The sequence below is a fragment of the Phaenicophaeus curvirostris genome, chromosome Z (genome assembly GCF_032191515.1).
Source record: "Phaenicophaeus curvirostris isolate KB17595 chromosome Z, BPBGC_Pcur_1.0, whole genome shotgun sequence".
In the NCBI taxonomy this organism is placed as follows: domain Eukaryota; kingdom Metazoa; phylum Chordata; class Aves; order Cuculiformes; family Cuculidae; genus Phaenicophaeus; species Phaenicophaeus curvirostris.
In genome coordinates this window covers 24,016,937-24,041,220 of record NC_091431.1, presented here as the reverse complement: position 1 = coordinate 24,041,220, position 24,284 = coordinate 24,016,937, and the positions used below count along the sequence as shown (strand labels likewise).

The 24,284-nt window shown below is 40.2% G+C and overlaps 1 protein-coding gene across 4 annotated transcripts in view; it reads left to right on the top strand.

The window, feature by feature from the left end:
• The window catches only part of RNF38 (ring finger protein 38), a 110,175-nt gene extending 86,604 nt beyond the window's left edge, over positions 1-23,571 (top strand). For all 4 annotated transcript variants that reach the window (XM_069879983.1, XM_069879986.1, XM_069879985.1 and 1 more), the window contains 8 exons: positions 953-1,120; positions 4,861-5,031; positions 6,775-6,936; positions 9,408-9,514; positions 10,910-10,994; positions 15,205-15,326; positions 16,237-16,336; positions 22,823-23,571. In XM_069879983.1, coding sequence (XP_069736084.1) covers positions 953-1,120; positions 4,861-5,031; positions 6,775-6,936; positions 9,408-9,514; positions 10,910-10,994; positions 15,205-15,326; positions 16,237-16,336; positions 22,823-22,885 — 978 coding nt within the window. In that variant the 3' untranslated portion in view covers positions 22,886-23,571. The remainder of the gene's footprint in view (positions 1-952; positions 1,121-4,860; positions 5,032-6,774; positions 6,937-9,407; positions 9,515-10,909; positions 10,995-15,204; positions 15,327-16,236; positions 16,337-22,822) is intronic.
• Positions 23,572-24,284: the final 713 nt, after the last annotated feature.

Genomic DNA, 24,284 nt, shown 5'->3' with positions numbered 1-24,284 from the left:
AAGAAGGTTCCATTTTAGCCAATAAGGCAGGAAGGGGGGGTCTTCCTTGAAATAATTACCTTTTCTTACTCTGTGCTCTGTGACACTTAAGCCTTTACAGTTTTGTTAGAGAATTAGAGATTTCTTGATTTAGAAAAAGCACAAACACAAACATAGAGGGCGGGGTGGGGGGAAAAAGCGCAAACCCAAACAGAGCTGGGGGGAAAAAGCACAAACAAAAACCTGACTTAAAAACCCAAGTGGTTTATAAGTCCAGAATACTTTTGGATAATAGTTTGGTAATCCAATTCTAGGGAATATCACTAGCTAGACAACTGGATTATGTGGGCCTGTTTCTTAATATAAATGTGGGTACTTAGGCTCTGCTGCTTCATAGTCATATTTACTTTTCCTTTACAGTTATCTGATTAGCTGTTCTGTCATATTTAGGTTAGGAAACCTAGCACAAGTCTTGGTCTGTGAGTGAATCTCAGAGATAAGTTTCTTTGAAAGAAAAGAAAATCTACACATTTTTCTTGTTCCTTACAGATAAGTCTCTGTTTGAATCAGCCTCTTCAGAGCTTGGAAGATTCTTTAGCTACTTGTGGATTAGCATTTATGTGGGAATTGCTGCCTTCTTATTTTGTAAGGACTGAACTTGGTATTGGGGAGGGCAGGCTTAATAGAAACCGCAGTACTTCTGAGTTGACTCTAAGGTTCCTTGGAAGCTTTAATATTTTGAGCTGAGATCCCTTTTGGCCTTGACTAGAAACTGCTAATCAGTAAGTAATACTCCATTGAGAAGAATATTTAAATTAAAAGGAATTACAAGCATGTGTCTCCTTTTACATGTTCTTTATGAGTATATTTTTTTCTGATGTGTGGGTAAAAGCTTGTTATCTTCCTCACTGTGCTGTACAACACTGTTATGAATTCACACTAAGTTAGTAATTTTTTTTTTTTTTTGCTGCAGATCCATCAAGGTGCGGTTCCTGTCTCATACACAGTTACAAATGTGGCTCCACATGGGATACCGCTTTGCACAGGCCAGCATATCCCTGCCTGCAGTGCACAACAGGTCCCAGGGTGCTCAGTGGTGTTCAGTGGGCAGCATCTTCCAGTTTGCAGTGTGCCTCCCCCGGTAAGTAGATATCTCTAATTACACAGCTTCCATCTTGCACATAGCACCTTGGGGCTTCAGTGTCTCTGTGGCTTTAATTGTTTGGAAATAGGCATTCTTTTTTTAATCTGTGTTAAGTCACAGTGGTATAGCAATGTAGGCCTTACAGCTGGTAAGCTTATGGTACTTGCCTACTATCTTTATAGAGTATGACTACAGTATAGAGTCGTGATTGCTTTTTAGTCAAAATAAATGCTAGTTTATGAAGAGACTTCTTATCAGCAGCTATTTTACATACTCTCGGTTAGTAAGAGGAAGGTTTCTAAGGCTTTTATTTGGCAGCTTACTTAGAAAAATATCTTCATAGAGAACTTGTTCGGGGACTGGTTATATACAAAACATTCTGATGTTCTAACGTCGATTTGCTTCTTGAGAAATATTGAGATCCTGAAAGATCACTAAAAATAAGCGCCTGTACCTTTCTGGGAATGAAATAAAGTGCCTTGACTGGCTGAACTTAACAGTTCAAACTGTTCAAACAAACTTAACAGTTTGATTTTTTTCAAATTTTTTCTTGAATTTTTATGTATCAGATCAGAGATACTACTTTCCAGGTCATAGCATTCTGCTGCAACCATTCAGTGGAAATTTCATCACTACGTACTAACAAATGCCAGGGCTGAAGAAGTGTGCCCCAGGAAGTTTCAGCTGTACAGAAGAAGGTTGCAGAACCTGTTGCAAGAGTTACAGCTTTTTTCCCCTCACCTATTTCTAGCATAGTAGTATGGTACATCAAAAGGATATGCAATGTCCAGTAAACATCTATAATGTTGGTATAAGCATTAGCATCTACCAGCTATGTATTTGCCTGCAGTGTGTAAGTGAACTTTTCATGTTGCACTTTCTGTGGCCTGAGGACATGAACACAGTGAAACATAACTCTTGATTTCTTTAAGCTGCTTGTTGAAGAGGGAGATTAATCTGTATTGATCTTGCCTAGGTGCTGTTTATGCCCATGAGAGAAAACAAAGTCTGCAGCATACTGCTGACTAGTCTGGAATATTTGTGAGCAGAATTTCCCCTTACCTTTCAAATTGGTGTAAATCTGTTATGTGAATCAGTGTATATAACTGAGGCAAGATGAGAGAACTTTTTTCTTCTATTTAGTGGTGATAGTGGGGTAAACCAATCTCAGAATGGGTACCCAGAGACTGGAACAATACATATGTAGTAAATTCAGCAAGGGAAGAGAGCAACATGTCCTAGGAAACAACAAAAGAGAAAATGCTAAGACTATTTTGGGCCTAGGGAAATCCAAACAGCATCTAATCTTACCCTCTGGTTTGAACAGGTATATTGTCTGTACAATTCAAACTGTAATTCAACAATGCAGCTGTCCTTTAAATATATACAGGAATAAAGCAGTAACCAGGTTGTTTAGATTGATTATGCAACAATTAATCAAGTGTGTTGAGAGAATGAATGCAATACAAGTGAATATTTTTTCACAGAAAGGGTCATTGGGCACTGGCAGAGGCTGCCCAGGGAGGTGGTTGAGTCACCTTCCCTGGAGGTGTTTAAGGGATGGGTGGACGAGGCGCTGAGGGGCATGGTTTGGTGCTTAATAGGGATGGTTGGACTCGATGATCCGGTGGGTCTTTTCCAACCTGGTGATTCTATGATTCTTTCTATGATTCTATAAAGAATGAAGATTGAGTATATGTGATGTCAGCAGGCAGACTTAGCACTTTCTTCTGTTATGTCACAGAGTTGCAGAATAATGTAAGTTAGGGAGAGGGCTCTGGTGGTCATCTGGTGGTCACTTGGTAAGAACAGTGCCACTTTCCAAGGATGGAGATTCCACAACTGCTCTAAGCCACTGCTCCTGTGTTTGACTGTCCTTGTAGTGAACTGTCTCTCTGACTGAATTTTATTTGCTGCAGCCTGGTCCCACTTCACTGGGCCCTCCAGGTGCATTGTTAATAATGCAGCCCAGCCTACAGTAGGCCTTTTTTACTGCCAGTATGCAACTCCTTTGATGTATCCACCCGAACCCAATTTTTATTTTTGCAAATCTACTCACCATCCAGTCAGTTTCAAAATGTCCTGTTCCATGGACTTACTCTCTTCCCCTGCCATATTTCACATTTGCCTTTAAACTTCACATAGTTTCTGTCAGCCTATTTCCTCAACCTGTAATACTGCATCCGGAAGGTAGCCTGGCTGTCCAGCACGTCAGTTTGCTCACCATCTTCATTTGTGAACTTCCCAGTATCCTTTTGTGACTTTTACAGTATTAGTTTGTCTCACTGCATGTGTAGCTACAAAATAAACAAGTGGCATTTATGAAATGCCTTAATCAGTTTTAAAACTAATTTGAAGCGTATGTTCAAACAGAAGTTTTCCAAAAGCCTGAATGAGGAACAGGTAGTTTTCAATTCTTTCCACTTGCCTCATTTGCTGTAACTTAAGAAGTGCCATGGGCATAGTACAGAGCATTCCAAGCATTTATTGGGTCCATGGTAGTCTTTAACATACAGGATCTTGGGATGAAACCTGTTTAAATATGTTCCCCAAAGTGACTCCTGTTTTATGGAAGGATATGTGATGTTCTGCCTGCAAATTTATTTTCAGCTATTTCACTCATGTTTTCAGTTTAGTAAGATACAATTAAAAATGTATTTTAACAATGGAAACACTTGCCTGTTTTATTTCTCTTCTAGAAAAATTATGTAGTAGCTAAGGGTGAAGAATAGCGTTTAAATAAAAATAGTGGTCAAATTAATCTGCTACTGTTTCATTGCGTGTAAAGATTTGTTTAGTAATAATCACAGTAAATTGAGGTGATAATTCCACCTCCACTACTGTACAGTGATTTTAAACTAGATTTTTTACCATTTTATGCCATTATAGTCAGTATGCACGTTACATGTTGTGTGACAGGACCAAAAAGAAAAAGCAAGAGATCAAAACCGAGTCCTCTTTCTTCATAAGATTTGATAACAAGTGTCTTATTAACTGCTTTTTTAATTGTAAAGAATGTAACAAATGCCTGACATTCTGGTGATGGACCAAAGAGCAAGAAGAAAATAATTCAGGTTTTCTTGCTCCTCTGTATTGAAAGATGGGAGTAAAACTTAACACTTCTGCTTCCAGTTCCAGTTCCCCTGCAGTGCCTTCATCACATTAGTGTTCAAACTTTAGTGCCTGAAGGTGCTTTTGTATGAGGAAGGTCAAAAAGGCTATTTCCCACAGTAGCTGTCATTTAAGGAGCTTCCTTCTGAGCATGAGACTCCCCTCAAAGTGCAGAACTGAGCCAAGTTTATGAATTATACTTGGTATATTAGGTACAGTCTGACAGCTTGGAGACCCCCAGCTTCACCTAGAGCATAAAATGATTGTAAGGCTGTTATTTTGGCATGTTGTTTTGAAGGTGATATGTGGGAAAAATAAAATCAAGTAGGGTAAATGTATCTGCTTATCACTTGGGAGTCTGTGTAATCCCGGAGTATTGATAACCCTAACTTTCACTGACCTCATGGGAAGCGAGAGCTACTTTGCATCTAGCAGATGTCACACTATGGTACTTCTAGAGCCTCTTCTGTACTAATCACTCTTCCTTATATATTTGAATGAGTTGCTATTTGCGTGTGCTTTGGAAGCTTTGCCAAGGAGGCAAGAGAACTGCTTTGTTTTAAGTAGGTATTTCCAGTGAGTGTTTGTGCTAGGAAAAAAAAAATGTTATTTTTATTTTATTTCAGATGCTTCAGGCGTGCTCAGTCCAGCATCTACCTGTACCATATGCAGCATTTCCACCCCTCATTTCTAGTGATCCATTCCTTTTGCATCCTCCTCATATCTCTCCACACCACCCTCCTCACTTGCCTCCTCCAGGACAGTTTATTCCTTTTCAAGCACAGCAGTCACGGTCGGTAAGTAATGCTTCTTAGCCCTCTCTCTGTAGAGTTGGTGGGGCTGGATGGGCAAATGGTACTGATACCTTATTGAAGAAACAGAAGGATATTGCTTAAACTACTATTTTGTTTTCACATATGCTTCCTTAAGTCTGTAACCACTTATGCGAAGATGAAAAAATAATCTTCAACTTACAGTGTTTCTCCTCAGATTTTGCTAGCTGTTGTCTGTGCTGTTTCTCCATAGGCCTTTACTGGTGTCAAAAAGGTGTGTGTTTCTTCACCAACTGCTCCTTCAGGCATCTCTTTCCTAGGAAGCAGAAGAGAATCCAGGAGAGGTTCTGTAGTGCAGTGGTGATCTCTGAGAACAACTTAGCAGAGAGAGAAGAAAGCACTGAATGTTACTTTCATTAAATTCTTCTCCTTTATTACTTCTCAGTTAATTTTTAAATGACCGGTGGTTTTCCAAAACATAATGACATTAGGTGATCCAGGCAGATTCAGGAGCCTATAGTCCTCTTTCTCATTTTTTTGTCTCTACTTACGAAAGTTATTGATGCCTTCTGCTTAAGCAGACTTGGCTTAGTGGTAAAGACTGTGCAAACATGGAAGAATGTGACCCTGTTTTGGATTTTGAATTTTGAATTTTCAGTTCTTGCCTATAGCTCTTACTGTGGGATTATCTGTATACTCATGTCCATTTGTTTGCCCATTTGTGACTGGAAGATGCTGGTATTTCACTAATGCAGAAATAGAAAACATCTTAGTTGTTACAGACACTGCTGAGATTTCTCCATACCCTGTCTCGGGAGCGGATAGCGTTTGTAGTCACTCTGATGATGGGAGAACAGCTGGGAAAATATGGTTTTCAGTGGTAATGTTTATAAGACTTCCCTTTGGAAAGTGCATGGGCTCAGGTTTTAACTTGTGTTGCTTACTTAGGTTATTGACTAGGATTGCCTGTGAATTTTCAGCTCTGGTAAAAAGCTTGTATCTTAATTGTCTAAGAATACTTCATGTTTAAAGTTTTTCTCTGCATAACAGGGAAAGAGAATATTCCTTTGGTTCACAAGGTGGCTTTCTTAGCTGAGTTTCTTGAAACTGTGGAATTCTGTGTCAGGAATGGAAAGGTGTATTAATGAAACAATGACAGTTCCTGGTTATTTCTTGAGCCCTTTTGGGTCTGAGTGACGTACTACAGTTGACTAGATTACAAAACTGAATAGGAATCTCCTTCTGAAACCTGTGGACTGTGTGTGGGACTGCTTGCATGACCCTTCTAGGAAAGCATCTGCTTGATTACTGAATATCATTAGGAGTTTAATCCACTGGAGTCACCACTTTTCAGTTTTTCTGGCACAATTTCAGTTCTTGTCTATGGTTGTTTATTTTTTTCTCTCACATAGTTGTACAATGAGAGCAGCCTGGCAAGAAGGAGAGCAAATATTTGTCCTGAAAAATGCAAGACACAGGAAATTACAGCCACTCCTATATTTGCTAGACCGCATAAATTCCTGGTCTATAAGCATGGCTAGCTGGAAAAGGTGAATTTATATCAACTGTGTAGTGTTGTCTTTTGCTTTTTTGGTAGTGTTAATGACACAGGAATTGTTCACGAACTTACTACATGAAACTGTAATTTTTTTTTTTTGCCTTAAAACCGACCAGAGCAGCTCAGAATATACAGTGGGGATGGCAATTCTTTATTGGGCAAAAATCATATCTTTGTTATTGCAACAAAGCCTATCTCTTATTTTCTAGCCTCTTCAAAGGATAGAAAATGAAGTAGAACTGCTTGGAGAACATCTTCCTGTAGGAGGTTTTACATACCCTCCCTCAGCCCATCCACCAGCATTGCCTTCCTCAGCTCCTTTACAGTTCTTAGCCCATGATCCTTTACACCAGGAGATGTCATTTGGTGTAGTAAGTATTCTGTGCTACCTTCTCATTCATGCCACATTAACATTCTTGATCTTTATCATATAGTACATTTTGTTGAAAAGTGGCACTTCTTGCAGTTGTATTCCACTATTGGCTGTATCTGCATACTGAGGTATTTTCTTTAAGCCTGTTTTAATGCAGTTAAAGATAATTTAATGATATCAGCAAATGGTTTGAGGTAATGTTATCTGCAGAGTGTCATTGCAGTTATTTAAACATTCCATGTTGCCGCACAGTCCTGAACTGCAGAAAGTAATCTCTACAGTTTAGAAAAGCTGACATAACCGTTAGCTAGTTCTTTGTCATATGTTGAGTTTCCAAAAGTCAGGAAAGCTAAAATGCTTTAAAAACAGTCCTTCTCCGGACTATTTGCAACCAGTTGTATAAAGTGCTTCTGTAATTTAGACTGTACCATTATAAAAACAGCCAGGCTTACTTTCTGGAGGTTCACATGCAGCTCAGCTGCAGCAGCACAAAAGAAATTAAACCTGGTGCAGGGTAAACTCTGCCGAATTCTGTGCTTGTGTGGTGTGTCCAGTATCTGTGCTACCTCTAGGATCTTCAGTCTGCAGTTATATTTGTCCTGAGAGGTTTTGTTACATGTTTGGGGTTTTTTTTTGTTTTACCTTTTCTAAAACTTCTCCTGCCTGTGTAATGCCTGAAGAAATAACTAGAAGTCAAATATAGAATCTATTTTTTTAATATTCAGTATGTGCATCAAGTTGAGAGAAGGTTTTAGAGGATATTGTTATTTAAAATGTTAAATAAGAATGAAATTTTTAGGCCCTGTAACTACAGAATATACAGATAACTTCTTTTTAATTAGTCTTCTGGAAATCATTGCTTGCTTGCTGCAGTTTTTATAAAGGTTCAAATAAGTCTGCACCATTTAAAAAAAAAATACTCCACTCAGACTAAAGGTGTACAGATTTTCAGTAAAGTTTTCCTTTGCTCTGAGTCACTCTGGAGACCAAGATGCTTAAAAACTTCCACAGACTGTTTTTCTTTTATTCAGTATGCTTGTTAGATGAATTACAGTCTAATCACAAATATTTGGTTCAGCTGAGGCTTTCTTGATTTCTAAGTTCAGGCTTTAGAGTATGTAAGGAACATGATTCCATGGTTTTGTGGATTATATGGCATTTGTCCTCTCTGATGCTCCTGTTCTGGGTTGTGTATCAATGAAGAGTAGAATAGAGTTGTATTGGAAGTAATCATATGGTCTTTTGTAAAGCAATCCTAAATCTTTATGAAGTTTTATTTTTATAAAAATTGCGATGGAATGGCTGCATTTCTGATTCTCTTGTTCAGTGACTGCAACAGTTTCTAGTTACATTTTTGGACTGCAGAATTCACAAAGTGAAGTTGACATTTGCTGTGTCTAGTTTGAGGTCTTTCAGGAAAAAGACCTTGGCTCTTTTGCATTGTTTTTATATTCATTTTTAAAATTTATGTATGACCGTGGCTACCTATTAATAATATTTCTGTTGTAGAGTTAGAGGGATTTATTTATTGCTGCTCTTAGGCTTTTGTGTTTTCTTAATTTCATTGAAAAAAAAAAAAAGAGAAGTTTTTTTTAAAAAAAAAAACAAAAAACAACCAACTCTCAAGGCCTTCAAAGATTAATTCAATAGCATATATGAATTTCAGTTACTAAATAAATTGAGTTCCAGCTCCTGTTTCCCAAACCAACTTTCATGTAGATTAAGCACACAAGAGCTTGCAAGGATTTCTGTGGTATGCTGCTGCTTTTTCATGTGGAATGGTGTGATTATTGATAGAAATCATTTTGAATTGAGGCTGAGGTTCTTTTACAGTTGAACCTAGCCTGGATATTTTTAAGAATGCTCTATTGAAATTGGATTTCAATCTTCAGATTTCATTTTATTTGATGATTAAGAAAAGAAAATGTTGGACCACAGACTCACAGATGGGATGAGGTTAGAGTGGAGGTCATCTGGTCCAACCCCTGCTCAGGCAGGGCCATCTAAAGCTGGTTGCCTAGGACCATGTCCAGACAGCTTTCGAATATCTCCAAGGGTGGAGACTCCACAACCTCTCTGGGCAAACTCTGCCAGTGCTCAGTCACCTTCATGGTAAGGAAGTTTTTCCTGATATTCAGATGAAGCCTCCTGTGTTTCAGTTTGTGCCCATTGCCTCTGGTTTTGTCAGATGTGCACCACTGAAAATAGGCTGGCTCAGTCTTCTTTGCAGCCTTTCTTCAGGTATTTATACATTGATGAGATCTCCCCGAGCCTTCTCTTCTCCAGCCTGAACAATTCCAGCTCTCTCAGGCTTTCTTGGTAGGAGAGGTGTTCCGGTCCCATCTTAGTGGCCCTTCATTGGACTCGGTCCAGCATGTCCACGTCTCTCTTGTGCTGGGGAGCACAGAACTGGATGCGAGTTCCAGTTCCATGAGTTCCAGCTGAAGCTTATTTTCTTCTTTCTTGCAGCCTTACCCACCTTTTATGCCTCGAAGACTCACAGGGCGCAGCAGATACCGATCACAGCAGCCATTACCACCACATCCTTACCATCCCAGCCTACTACCTTATGTGCTGTAAGTTCAAAGTACATTTGCTTCAGTGTAGGCTATTTAGAAGTCATGTGACTTTCAACAGTAGTCATGGCACTTTTTATGTTTGGACTCTGCCAGAGAACAGGCATAGTTCAGCTGTCCTAGAGAGCAGGGGAAGTTCCATTTCTGTGTAAATCTTTCAGCCTATTTTGAATAACTTATGTCCTTGAGCAAGGAAAAATATAGGTGAGCAATTTTGTCCAATGCAGTTTTGTAGAGTTTTTTTGACGCATAGTAGCCTCTTGTTCTGAAATCTTCCTAAAATCTTCAACAGACTTTAAAACTTGGTTCTTGGATGCTCTTAGAGAGGCATGATTACACTATAGGGTAAAGTCCTAGGAGTTTTCTCTTAAAGAATGAATTCATGTAGTTTGGTTCTTATATGAAATACAAGGGTGAGTGCTTTTCTGTGATGTGTTACACTTTATTGGCTGAACTGCTAATCTGTTACAGGTGTTGAATTTCTGATCTGCCTGTGATTAGGTATTTCTGGAAAATATGCAGGACAATTAACATTTAGGAATAGTGTGTATTCATAGACCCGCTGCAGGGAGTTTGGGTGTATGGCATGAGGTTTATTACTCTTCTGTGTTCTGGTTTGGAAATAGGTATTTAATGTTTGGAAGACAAAGATTATTTTGATGTGGCAAAGATGACATTGACAAGGAAATAATCAAATCTTGGCACACAGTATTGAGAGTGATATAGCTTCTTACCTGTTCATTGAGGACACAATGTAGCACAGTAGTTCTTGATGATTTCAGTGGGATTTTAGTATATTTTAGTGCTGTGAATTCATGATTTCCATGTCTGTGCATTTTTGACCCAAAGGACTTATCTTGGGAGCTAAAAACACTTGCCAAATATAAAAAAGGAAAGCCATCTCTTTCTTGCCTCTCATTGGTCCAGTAGGATATCCTGTTTATCATCATTTTGTGTTTCAGGCTTACAAAATGGCAAAGCTTTTGAGTTGGAGAGCCATGTAGGCTTAGGATTCCTTATCTTTGTTGATGATTTAAAAGAACTTAAAGGAATAAAGTGTATTTAAAACCTTAATATCAATTCATTGTCAGTTTTAGCTCTCTGTAAAACCTGTAATAATCAAGAGATAAGCTCTAGCCTGGTTGGAAGTGTCAGTTGAGACATGCATGCAATTAAAAAGGCAGCAGCACTCTCAGTATCAAAAAGTGGCAGAATTAGCTTTTTCATTTGACTCTTTCACTTCAAATGTCTATTTTTTACTTCAAACTTTACTTTTTTTACCAGCTCTGAAAATTTATTTGAGAGGGATCAGTAAAGGTAACTTCCTCTGCCGGACATTTCAGTGCTTTTCTTCCGCCAAATGCTGAACCTTCTCATTGTTCGCTTTCTTGGTAGATCAATACTCCCAGTGCCGCCTGCAGTTGGACCAGCTTTCAGCTTTGAGTTGGATGTGGAAGACGGAGAGGTGGAAAACTATGAGGTTGGTGTGCAAACTACAGTTGCCTTGAAAGAATAGGTGTTAGCTCAAGCAATAAATAAAATGTCATTATATTTTGCTTTTAATCCTTCTTTTTTCTTTCAAATAAATGTAATACCTGTGAAAACAGAATGCAGAAACCGTCCCTTTGGATTTTTTTTTTTTTTGCAGTACTGGGTATTAGAAGTGCTTAGTTTATTTTTTGTCTATTATTCTTCCCCAGAATCCACCCTTCCAGGGTAGTAGTCATAGAATCACAGAATAACCAGGTTGGAAGAGACCCACCGGATCATCAAGTCCAACCGTTCCCATCAAACACTAAACCATATCCCTCAGCACCTCGTCCACCCGTGCCTTAAACACCTCCAGGGAACGTGACTCAACCACCTCCCTGGGCAGCCTGTTCCAGTGCCCAATGACCCTTTCTGTAAAGAATTTTTTCCTAACGTCTAGCCTAAACCTCCCCTGGCGGAGCTTGAGGCCATTCCCTCTTGTCCTGTCCCCTGTCACTTGGAAGAACAGGCCAGCACCCTCCTCTCTACAACGTCCTTTCAGGTAGTTGTAGAGAGCAATGAGGTCTCCCCTCAGCCTCCTCTTCTCCAGGCTAAACAACCCCAGCTCTCTCAGCCGCTCCTCATAAGGCCTGTTCTCCAGCCCCTTCACCAGCTTTGTTGCTCTTCTCTGGACTCGTTCCAGAGCCTCAACATCCTTCTTGTGGTGAGGGGCCCAGAACTGAACACAGTATTCGAGGAGCGGTCTCACCAGTGCCGAGTACAGAGGGAGGATAACCTCCCTGGACCTGCTGGTCACACCGTTTCTGATCCAAGCCAAGATGCCATTGGCCTTCTTGGCCACCTGGGCACACTGCTGGCTCATGTTCTGTCACTGTCAACCAATACCCCCAGGTCCCTCTCCTCCAGGCAGCTATCTAGACAGACTTCTCCCAGTCTGTAGCACTGCATAGGGTTGTTGCGCCCCAAGTGCAGGACCCGGCATTTGGCCTTGTTAAACCTCATGCCATTGGACTCTGCCCAGCGGTCCAGCCTGTTCAGATCCCTTTGCAGAGCCTCCGTACCCTCCAGCAGATCAACACTTCCACCCAGCTTAGTGTTGTCCGCAAACTTGCTAAGGGTGCACTCAATGGCTTTATGCAGGTCATTGATAAAGACACTGAACAGGGCTGGACCCAGCACTGAGCCCTGGGGAACCCCACTTGTCACTGGCCTCCAGCTGGATTTCACACCATTTCCCACCACTCTCTGGGCCCGGCCATCCAACCAGTTTTCCACCCAGGAGAGTGTGTGCCTGTCCAGGCCAGAGGCTGACAGGTTCTGAAGCAGAACGCTGTGAGAAACTGTGGCAAAGGCTTTGCTGAAGTCCAGGAAGACCACATCCACAGCCTTTCCCTCATACAGCAGCCGAGTCACTTTGTCATAGAAGGCGATCAGGTTAGTCTGGCGAGACCTGCCTTTTGTGAACCTGTGTTGACTGGGCCTGATCACCCGGTTCTCCTGCGTGTGCTTCATGATAGCACTCAAGATCACCTGCTCCATGACTTTCCCTGGCACTGAGGTCAGACTGACAGGCCTGTAGTTTCCTGGGTCCTCCCTGTGGCCCTTTTTGTAGATGGGCACAACATCAGCCAGCCTCCAGTCCAGTGGGACTTCCCCAGTCTTCCAGGACTGTTGGAAGATGATGGAAAGGGGTTTGGCCAGCACATCCGCCAGCTCCTTCAATACCCTTGGGTCAATCCCGTCCGGCCCCATAGACTTGTGGGTGTCTAGTCGGGCTAGCCAGGCTCTGACCACCTCCTCTTGGATCACGGGAGCCTCATTTTGCTCCTCTAGCTCCTGGGTTAGTACACAGACGGAACAACCCTCCTTACAACTAAAGACTGAGGCAAAGAAGGCATTAAGTACCTCAGCCTTTTCCTCATCCCCTGTTACTGTTGTTCCTTCTGTGTCCAATAGGGACTGTATGGTCTCCCTAGTCCGCCTTTTATTATTTATATATTTGTAGAAAGATTTTTTGTTATCTTTCACTGACTTGGCCAATCCAATTTCTAGCTGAGCCTTAGCCCTTCTGATTTTTTCCCTACACAATCTCACTTCCCTCCTGTAGTCCACCCAAGAGGCCTGTCCCTTCTTCCAGAGGCCATAAACATTTCTCTTCTTCTTGATATCACTCAAGATCTCTCTATTCAACCAAGCTGGCTTTCTCCCCTGCCGGCTTTTTTTCCGGACCACGGGGATGGCTTTCTCCTGAGCTGCTAGGACCACCCTTTTGAAGAGCTCCCAGCCCTCCTGGGCTCCCTTGCCCTTGAGTACTGTCTCCCATGAGACTTCACCAACCAGCCTTCTGAAGAGATCAAAGTCTGCCCTCTGGAAATTTAATGCTACCGTCAAAAAATTGTCATTAAATAGTCATTAAATTGTTCAGCTTTTATATTCTATATGTTACTCTTCTCCTTTTGAATTTTAATGGATTTTAAATATCAAACAGAACTGAAGCACTTTCAAAAGAACAGGGTAAGTAACTGGTTTTATATGCATTACTTCGCAGAACAGTGTTTAAACAAATAATGTTAATGTAATAGGATTAATTAATCTAAATATCGTGTTTATAAAACTGATTTTCTGCTTTTTCTTCTTGGGCCTCAAGAGGCTGCATACAGTAATACACATCTATAGATGTATTGGATCGGTGCAAAAATAATTGCTGGTTTTAACCATCAACTTTAAAGCAGTATATCCCAGATAAGAATAAACGTTATGAATTGAAAGAACTATTAGAATCTATGCTTTTTTTGCCAACGTGAAACAAGCCTATCTATTTTGATAGCACACTTACAGAATCCTGGAATCCTGGAACTGATTAATTTTTTGAAGACACTGAACTGCTGCTTGGCTGTGGAAAACCTTTCAGGAAGTGTTTGAGGTGCTTGAAAAGTTGTAATTGGTGAGAGAGAGGTCAGGAGAGTAAGCCGAATGAGGCAGAGTTTCATAAACCACTTCATGCAGCTTCTGCTGTGTCGTTTGTAAAACTTGCAGTTGGGTATTGTCACGAAGAGCAACTGGTCCTTTTTGACTGACCAATATTGAATATAACCATTGCAGTTCTTGGTGCTTTTGTTTTGTTTCCTGGCAGTACTTCTCTGCTGTGATGCTTACACCAAGGTTCAGGAAGTTGTAGTGGATGATTCCACTTGCTGACTAAATGCTTTGTTGATATTGCTAGCAGTTTCCACAGTTTAAAATTGTAAAAAGAAATAAATTATTTTTGCACCAGCCTAATAGAACCCTCTTTATCATAAATAATTAAGGGACAGTCCCAGCTATTGTGTCTTTGCTAGTTCCGAGACTATTGGATTCTATTTGATTTCTCTTTAAACAGTTGTCATCAACCCTTCATTTTGCATCTTTTATAATAACTTATAGGCTAGTTCAGAAGCATCATAACATTTTTTTTTCTGAGAATTTGAGGTTTGACTATATTAGAAGTCTCTTTGATCAGTACTGTTTGCAGCTTGCACCAAGTTTTTAACTTTTCTGTCTTGGTTCTCCGTCATGTTTGTAGTAATGTTTTCCCTAGATTCTTGTGAAGGAGTGCAAGGTACATACATGACACAGTGAAATTATTGGCATGAGAGGCTTTTAGTTGCAATGCTTGGCTTGTAGAAAATTAACATAAAATTTAGCAAAAGTAGTACTTAGTTTGATGGTATGTATTTGTTTTTCAGATTTCCAGATTTAGAATAAAATTGCTGCATTTCATTTCAGCTAGCCCAAGATAGTAGAGTAGGAATCAGAACCTGGCCTATTTAAATTCTTGGTTTCTCTTACAAGACCAGATTCATGTGTTCTTAGGAAGCAAATTTGTTGTGAATTTTTGTTTCCCAGCACTATTAATTTCATAATGGGATCCTTCCTGAGGGGATCCTTCAGGAGTAAAATACTTATGTAACTGTGTATGCAGCCACAGGACTAACTGGAAGTTAGGTCCTGGAGGTTTTGAAACCCAGAAGAGAATACATTACGTGATTAGAAAGATGGCTAAATTCTGAAAGACTTTTCGTAAGGGTTTTGTTGTAGGGGAGAGGGTGTTTTGTGCCTTCCAGGTGGGGTAGTGAGGTGTAATATCAGCATCAATTCTAGTGGAACCAGAGCCTGTTTAAGCAGTGGATTTTTAAATATTTGGTTTCCGTGTTTTGCAGGCACTGCTGAATTTGGCAGAACGTCTTGGAGAAGCCAAACCACGAGGATTGACAAAGGCAGACATTGAACAGCTTCTATCCTATAGGTTCAATCCAAACAACCACCAGTCAGAACAGACATTGTAAGTACATTGATCTCTTTCAAAGATCCAGAACTTCAGTGGTTGTATCTTTGTTTCGTTAACTGGCAGCTTCAGCTCTGCCAGAAGGGCTATAAAAACAGCTATGTCCATAAACAGTTTAATTTTCTTTCTTTGTGTGTATGTGTGTGGATTGCTTTCCAGATCCAATACTATTTATTCATACGTTGAAACCTCTACTTTTGTCTCGTGTCATTTAGCTGTGTTCTTAATCTAGTTCCTCAGCACTTAGATTGAAACGACAGAAGGTGTTCTAGGCTTTAGTATACTAGAAATTAAAATAAGATTGTCAACTTTGAATTTGGCCCTTGTGAAAATAACTTGAAGTGTTGAAATTTCAAGTGCTCCTGGTAGAGCTTGGTCAGTGGTTTAAGAGCACATCTCCTTATTTTTAAAAGCCATTAACTTACTCTGTTTGAAAGATCTGCACAACCAAGTGGAATAGGCAGTAAAGATACAAAGGTAGTTAAAGTGACTTAGTACCAAATGCTATCTAATGTTTGAACTTTGGTGTAAGGATTTTTCACTGATATTCCAGCCTCAGTGACCCTCAGTGTGACTTATACTAGTATAAGTAGGGAGTGAAGTCTACAGACCATTATCTCAATCATTTTGAATTTTGATTAAACATCTGTTCTGTTGGTTGGGTTTGGTAACTCCCATAAGCACGAGCATTTGTTTTTTTTGAAAGCACGGGGGAGGGAAAAATGTAACAGCAATTCTCAGTTTACATTGTCACACTCTGCATCTTAAACTACAAATATATATAAACACAGCTACCTAAGGGGTAAATGACCAGTCATGTTGCAGTCATACCTGTAAAGTTTTGGATGGAATATATATTTGTTGTTCTTACATAGCAGATACTTTTGAAGTTTGTTGTCTTTTCTAGGTGTGTGGTTTGCATGTGTGATTTTGAGTCAAGGCAGCTACTTAGAGTCTTACCCTGTAACCACGAGTTCCATGCCAAGTGTGTCGATAAATGGCTGAAGGTAAAGAAAAAAAAAATCCTATCTTATACAGAATTCATAATGTGGTTTAGGAGGAGGAAGGGCAGTGTTTTGCTGTTCCACTTGATTTCATCTTGTTTTACATTTCTCATACTTAACCTGGAAATGCCAACAGAGTGGAAGCACTGCCTACTTATATTTTTCTAACAACTGATGCAAGTTGTTGATCTTTGGAACAAGGTAAAATCAATACCAAGAGAATTATTTTCATTGACAGATCTTACTGTGTTTTCCATTTGCACAGAATAATGACTGCAAATTCAAGTAATTCATGAAATTAAGGCTTGAAAACAAAAAAGTAACATGATATAGGAAGTATGAATTAGTTTCTGTGATGATGGTAGCTTTAACTGTTCGTTCTATCCTGCATGTCAATGAGTACTAATACCTCTCTCCCCCATTTACTGTTAATAATAGGTTCTGGGGCAAATAAAATACTGTGTGTATGCATATATACATATATAGAGAAATGTACTGTATACAAATAGAAGTTGTAGTTTTACAAAATTATGATATACCCTTTCAAGAGAATTTGAGCAGAAAGGAAAAGATCTAGCGTTAGGGCAGCCCAGTAAGAGGACAGAGAAAACAGCAGCAGTACAGAAGGTGTGAAAAACAGGAAATACAAATAAGGAGGTGATGATATACAGACATCTCTACAAATTGCATTAGCCAGATGTACTTCTAATAAGGTATTGACCCCATCTTGCCTCACTTTGTTTCAGTGTTTTAGTGTATTCAGCTTTAGTTTAATCTTTGTGTAGTGTGTTGTATAGAACATTTGAATTTGCAATGATCGTAATTTAGTATAGGATACAGTCGCTAGAGAATTACAGATGGTGTCTGTTGTTTTGGAAAAAGGTATTAAAAAGCCGTATCTTTATGGCTTCATAAAAACAAGAAAATGTATAACTTATGCATACACTGAAATATTAAGTGCAGAGAATATAAAAATGAAGTTAACATTGACAGCATTCTTTTGGCTAACAAGAATAATGAGAAGCATTTTGAAAACTGGGATGTGAAATTGATCTTGGGCTAGAATACCCACGGTAGCCTAAGGCTTCTACAAAATCGAGGGCCAGTGTAAATGTTACTACAACAATGTCCTAACTTTCAGTAGAACTGATGTCTTTCTGAATCAATGTACTTGAGAATCAGCAAGAGGAATGTAAACACCTAGCTGGTTTATTGTCAGATTAGAAAGCCACACACGCACACCCTCCACATAATATTCAAAATATTTATATAGATGTGTGCTGCTTTGTTCAGTAACTGCAAATTAAGAGTAATGATATCTCTTCAGGTGCTATTCTCCAGGGACGCCCTACTCCTCTTGAGGAGTGTTTACACTAGATATGTCAAGTCTTTCCATTGCATGAAGCTTCATAAATCATTTGTGGTGTGAACAGAGTATCCAGGAATGATAGTCACTCTATTTTATGAAAAGAGAACTAATATGATTTGACGCATCCTGTGAGATCATGGATGCTATAGGTCTGTATAGGTAAGATTGATTATTTAAATTTTGAAAAAGACAACTCTTTCCAGGCTATTAATGAAAAAATGTACCTCTGCTTCACAGAGCACCAGATCTGCACATTGTTGCTTCTGAACAGCCTGTAGCCATTGATAGCCACACTCCAGTCATGGCATTCATTCCACCAAGTTTCAGTGGTGGCAACCAAATCCTAGCTTTCTAGTGTCGTGGTAGCCTCCAGCTCCTCCTATTTGTTGCCCAAGCTTCATGTGTTTGTCTAGAGGCACTCAGCTGGGCTGCTGCCACTTCACCTTCTTAGTGGAAGACACTTTATTTTCTTTAAGGTGTTTTGGGGCACTTTCCTTCCTGGCACCTGCTACCTCAGGAGCCTCCCACTTATCTCCACAGGACTTCAGCTATGCCATGGTGTCCCCAGCATGGCCAGGGCAGCAGGTGGAGGACCCATACTAGCACCCCATTCCTCCAACCATTTTGTGTCCTCCTGCCACTTGTCATAGGCAAGTCTGTTATCATCCCCCTTCATATCTAGTTTAAAGCCCTGTCAATGAGCCCTGCAAGCTCCTGAGCAAGGACCCTCCTCCCACTTTGAGAAAGGCGGCTCCCATCTGATACCTGTAAACATGGTGGCATGCAGGCCATCCCATTGTCAAGACCACCAAAGCTGTTACGGTGGCACCAGCCACGGAGCCATGTATTAATAGATTGGACCCATCTGAGCCTTTCAAGTTACAGGCAACGACATTGTGGGAGGGAGGAAAAAATCACCTGGGTTTCAGATTCCATCATTTGCTATGCCAAGGTCCTAAAATCTCTTTTGTTCACCTTTGGACTACATACTGTAGTTTTGTCACCCTCCACATAGAACAGCAGTAATGGGTAATAGTCTGAGGGCCTTACCGGACTGGGGAGTTTCCCCCCAGGCTTCTGGGAGGCAGCAGACTTCCCTGTGGGTAGGGTCTGTTTGACATATTGGACCCTCTGTTCCTCTCAGCAAGGAAGTCATAGTTGTAGGTGACTGTCTTTTCCTCCCCTTGTCAGTTGTAGTAATAGGAGGGGAGTGGTGTTCTGGTCTTGGCCTTTGTTCTGATGTGGACAAGTCATCACCCACATTTTCCTCTGGTTTGTCTTCCACAGCTAGAGCCTCATATCTGTTGTGCAGAGGCACCTAGGGAGGTGTGGGCAAGGAGGAGGGGGTTGTTCTCTGCCCCATTGGTGGACTTGCTTCCACTCAGTACATTCCTTTTAAGTCCCTGCCTACATCGTGGTGGGGAGGAGGATACCAAATCCCTGTGATCAGGGGCTTTTTCTGGTGGCTGTTTCTGTTCCTGTATCAGGGAGCTCAGGGTGTGGTTCTACCAGTCTGTCTCTAGCTCAGACTCCCTGGTGCTCCTTAGCCTCTTTGCTCCCTCTCACAGCTCTGCCACTGGGCTGAGGAAATGTTCCACCTGCTCTTATCTCACACAGCTCTTGTCCCTGCTGCCCTCTGTTTCCAGTGCGAGCTGGTGGCTCTCCCTGCAGCCAGAGACCTGGAGGGTGTATGTTTTCCTGGGAGCTCGGTCTGAAATGACACATCCCTTCTGGCAGGTACAGAGGATGCAGGCTCCCACTGGGTGGATGCCATGACAGGGCTCCATCTCACTGACTGAACTCACCTCCTGAGCATGGAGACACTGCCCTTCCTGTACACCCTGCCTTCACAAAGGAACTGCTCTCGCACACTGCCCTCCTAAGGGGCTGTTTAAATCTTCTGTGGCAGCTGCTGTGACCAAGAGTCAGGAGCTGCCTGCCCCTTGCTCCCTGTTGAGGGGTTTCCTTGCTCCACAGAGCGTATTTTCTGCCTCAGTCTAGTGCCCAGCTGCAGCACTTAGCATGTCTGCTGCTGTCACTTGCTGATTAAGTCACTGAGCTGACCGAACTTCTCTTTTAGTTTAAAACCATTACACTTAGTCCTATTGCTACAGACTGTGTTAAAAAGGTTTTTTTTCATCTTTCTAATAAGCTCCTTTTAAGAATTGAAAGGCCACAGTAAGGTCTCCTTGGACTCTTCACCAAGCTGAACAACCCCAACTCACTCAGCCTCTCCTTATACGGCACGTGTTCCAGGCCTTCGATCGTTTTTGTGAGTAGAGGGGCAGAATTGCCTCCCTCGACCAGGCAGCAGTTCTTTTCATGTGACTCAGGATATGGTTGGCTTTCTGGGCTGCAAGCACGTGTTGCTGGCTCATGCCCAGCTTCTCATCCACCCAGACCCCAAGCTCCTTCTCTGCAGAGCCACTCTCAATCTTTTCAATCCTCAGCCTGTATCAGTACTGATGGTTGCCCCTGTCCAGATGCAGGACCTTGCGTTTCACCTTGTTGAACCTTATGAGGTTTTCACAAGCTCACTTCTCCAGCTTGTAAAGGTCCCTGTAGCTGACATCCCATACCTCAGGGTGTCAGCATTGCCACTCAGCTTGGTGTCATCTGCAAACTTCCTGCACTTGATTCCATCGTCTGTATTATTGATGAAGATATTAAACAACAACGGTTCCAGAACAGACCCCTCAGTGACACCGCTAATCACTGATCTCCATCTGGTTTTGGATGAAATGTTTAATCTGCTCTGCTGGTATAATGCTATGTGCAGTGCTGCCTTTTTAAGTAATGTAAGCAAGTGAAAAGAAATGTTCTTTTACAGTGCATTAGGCTACCCATTTAAATTTAAACTTCTGTGGTTGAGCAAGGTTAAAGATCTGTGAAAGAAGATGTAGTACAGTGGAGGAAACAGAATTAACAAGAGGGAGGTTATCCTCTTGCTTTTCATAGTATTGTCAGCTCTCTTAGTTCACAGTATTTGATTATTTAATATCCTAAACCACTTGGTCAAATACAAATGAAATGAGAAATCTGTTGTTTTGTTAAGTAAGAATTAGTCATCATTCCAAAGGACAGTTTTAAAACATGACCTGTCTTCACCCTGAGAGCTTAGAACCAGATAACATAGGAAACTTGCCTCTGTATTTAACGTTCTGATAAGAAATGCTGTGTTATCTATAAGAAAAGACAAACTGTAACTGTAGTTTAACTTTATTCTGATAGACTAATACCAAAGTAGTGTAATGTTTTTAAGAGGATTCTAATAGCTCTACAGATTCATAATTCAAAATGCCATTGACTTTAGCTATAGATTTTTATAAATTATAAAAAACCCACTAACACTGTTAGTTAATTGTACAGCTCTCTTTCTCCTCACAGGACAAAATGTAAATTTGCCTGAAAGAGTGGCTACTTAGAAGGCCAATATTACTGTACTATATCTACCTTACTCTTCTTTTTACACCAGTCATGTTGAATGGTGGGAAGGGAGAATGAATTTCATGAAAGGCACAAGAATGCAAATGAATTTTTAAAAAGTCTTCATGTAGGATTTTGAAAAGTTACTTAAGAAGCAGTGCTGTGGTGTCCATGAATATTCTTTTTATTGTTACATAGTGGATTTATTTCTGCAGTCCCTTTCAGAAGATTACCCCCACTCAATGCTGTTTCTTGCTACAAATAGCAGATACTTAATTAAACTTTATCCATTAATTCATTGACTTCTGATGAACATTTCCTTTTATTTTAAAAGTTGCATTAACTGAATTGTATCTAGAATTATGCAAGTACAAAGTAGTGACTGAGAAATGTAATGTCAGTAAGTAATTATATAACTGCCAGAGAGAGAAGAAGAAATAAATTCTGTATTGATTCTCCAATGAAAACCTATAAATAATAACTATAATGTAAACTATAAAACAATAATAAGAGTAATTGATGGAAAAAACATTCCCTCATTTTAACTTCTACTACTAAGTAATGCTTTCCAATAATAATGTACTACTTCCACTGGCATTTATTTTTTGGGTTTGAAATTTGTGGCAGTGATCTCTGCCTCCGGCTTCTGAACTCTGGCCTGCAGAGCCACATTTCCTGATGCTGTCACATGTATTTTGTTGAAAAATTTAGCTACTATAGGAAAACCTGGAGCTGACAGTGGTTGGTCCTGCACTTTTGGGAACAGTGAAATACAGAATTTGGGGCAGGGAGAAGTTCTCTTCACTCTCCCTTTGAAAAGGAAATATTTTACCACAGATGTTACGTAGTTTGAGCTTCTTCTCATTTGCTAAAATGAAATTAGGCTTTATTTGGAAAAGGGGAAGTAGAAGGCATAAATACTTCTGCAGTGGCTTAAGAGATGTTACTTCTCGTCTGACTTACATGTTTAAGGAAGCGGTAAAAGAGTTACAGGACATATTTTCAGTGAGTGCTTTACTAAATGTAGACCTGCGTGGGTGTGTTACTTATACCTGTTTCATCAGGTCACCACCTCTCTCTCCTTCTCTCTTTTTTTTATTTTTCCCTCCTCCTTTCTGTTTAACAAGCCCCCAACCCTTTTTATGTAGTCTGTTTTCAGCTTTGACCCAGTGTAGGTTTCTGTGAGAATAACTGAATAAGGGTATGAAGACATGTGACCCTTCATCAGTAGAATGTGTGACCACATGACACTCTTATATAGGACATTTATTTGCAACCCAAGGTTGCTAGTCTGGTTTTGGTGGGTTTCTCTGCAGCACATGGCACAGCTTTTAAGTTGTGTCCCACTGACTGCAATATACTGTAACTATGAATCTGCATTAATAAAACCAGCGTCAGTTAAATAAGGCCTAGTTTGTTCTTTTGCTTTATCTTAAAAGGCATAGATTATTTTCTAAACATGATTTTGAAGTGCCCAACTTATCACACCACTCTAACATAACAAAACAAACTAAAGAAAAGGCATAAACTAAGAATGCTTTATTTTCACTTAGTTTGAGTACTCTGGAATTGGTTTTCAGTACTAGGGTGATGAAGGCAGCAAAGTCATTATGATCCCAGGTGTTCGGTGTCATCTACACATTACCTTAACAATGTATTTGTCAGTACAGTAAATCTTGTTTTTGGTTTCACAGGCCAATCGTACCTGCCCGATTTGTAGAGCTGATGCTTCAGAAGTGCATCGTGATTCAGAATGACCAATCTAAGAGCACAAATCCAGTTTGGATGTTCCTGATCACATGTATATATGAACAATCTGTTGAACTTACCCAGGTGGCTTCCAGCCTGCCCTTTACACAGAAGGGTGAATGGACCTTACTTTGCACTGTGTGACTTAATAGATTACAAAGCTTATAACTAGTCTTCACAGTTACGGGATTGTTATACTAACAGTGTGCTTGGAACTCCAAAGATTTTTTTTTTGGCTTATTTTTTTGTGTGTGCACTAACATTCCCTGGTTTTTGTGTGATCATTCAGAGTGTTGCTGCAAGATTACTGTGGTTGTGATCTTTTAGCATGTGCTTATATAAAAGAAAGTGAAGGAGAAAAAAAACAGTGGTAGCTTCAAACAATATCATAATCTACCCTTTATAGAGCCTTCAGATACTGTGAGTGGGAGGACTGGGAAAGAAGGGTGTGAATGTATGTTTGCTTGTGAGAGGATACGTGAAGCGTGCTTGTGGCTGAGTGTGCATGTGTGTTTGAGAACCTGTGTACCAGCATGTACTGAGAATGTATGTGTGTAGTAATAATTATGCTGCAATGTATAATCTTGTGTGTTATTTAAACAGTACTAGTACTGTACACTGGTTCCTTTCCTTGTGTTTGCAGTTGCACACTGAATGCGGAGGGTGCAGCAGTTACAGATATTTAGTATTCCCTCCCTAATGTACTTACAGGTATAAAGACCGTTCTACGTACTATTCGAACAGCTGTTACGCTTCCCCTTCATTGAAGGCTTTAAATGTGTACCACTAAAGTGCATTGATTGTTCGTACAAGAGTAATGTTACAAAGTCTGATTTCTTAAATGGCTGATTTACAAGTTATGTTATCAATGTAATGTTGCAATATTGTACAAATCATTTAGCATTATTAACATTTTTAATTGCTAATATGAATATCAATGCTTTTCTGTTCTCCTTATAAATTTTTCTAGCTGGATTTGCCAGTTATGTTTCTTCCATGAAAGGAAGCAGAAAGTATGCTGAGAGTCTTGTGCAACAGTTCTTCACTTTTGGCCATTGCACTTGCTAAGAACGTTATCTTTTAGCTTGTAAACGTTGGCTTTAGTCATGTTCGTTCTTTGTCATTTATAAAGGAGTTTGTATACAACTGAAGTTACTTCTTAAAGGTTATGATTTTATTCCTGCAGTTTCATGAATAAAATAAAGTTTTCTGCACTTTCTCAAAGCAGTAGCACTTCTGATTTTTTTTTTTTTTCTTCACTCTACCACAAGAGAAGGTGGCTTTGGTCACTGACTGCAAAATTCAGTTGCCCATATGCTGCTTCTTGCCCTTCCTTATCTCATGAAGGAACTCTCTTGTTTTTTTGTTTGTTTGTTTTTTGCAATCAAGTTTCCAGACCACTCCACT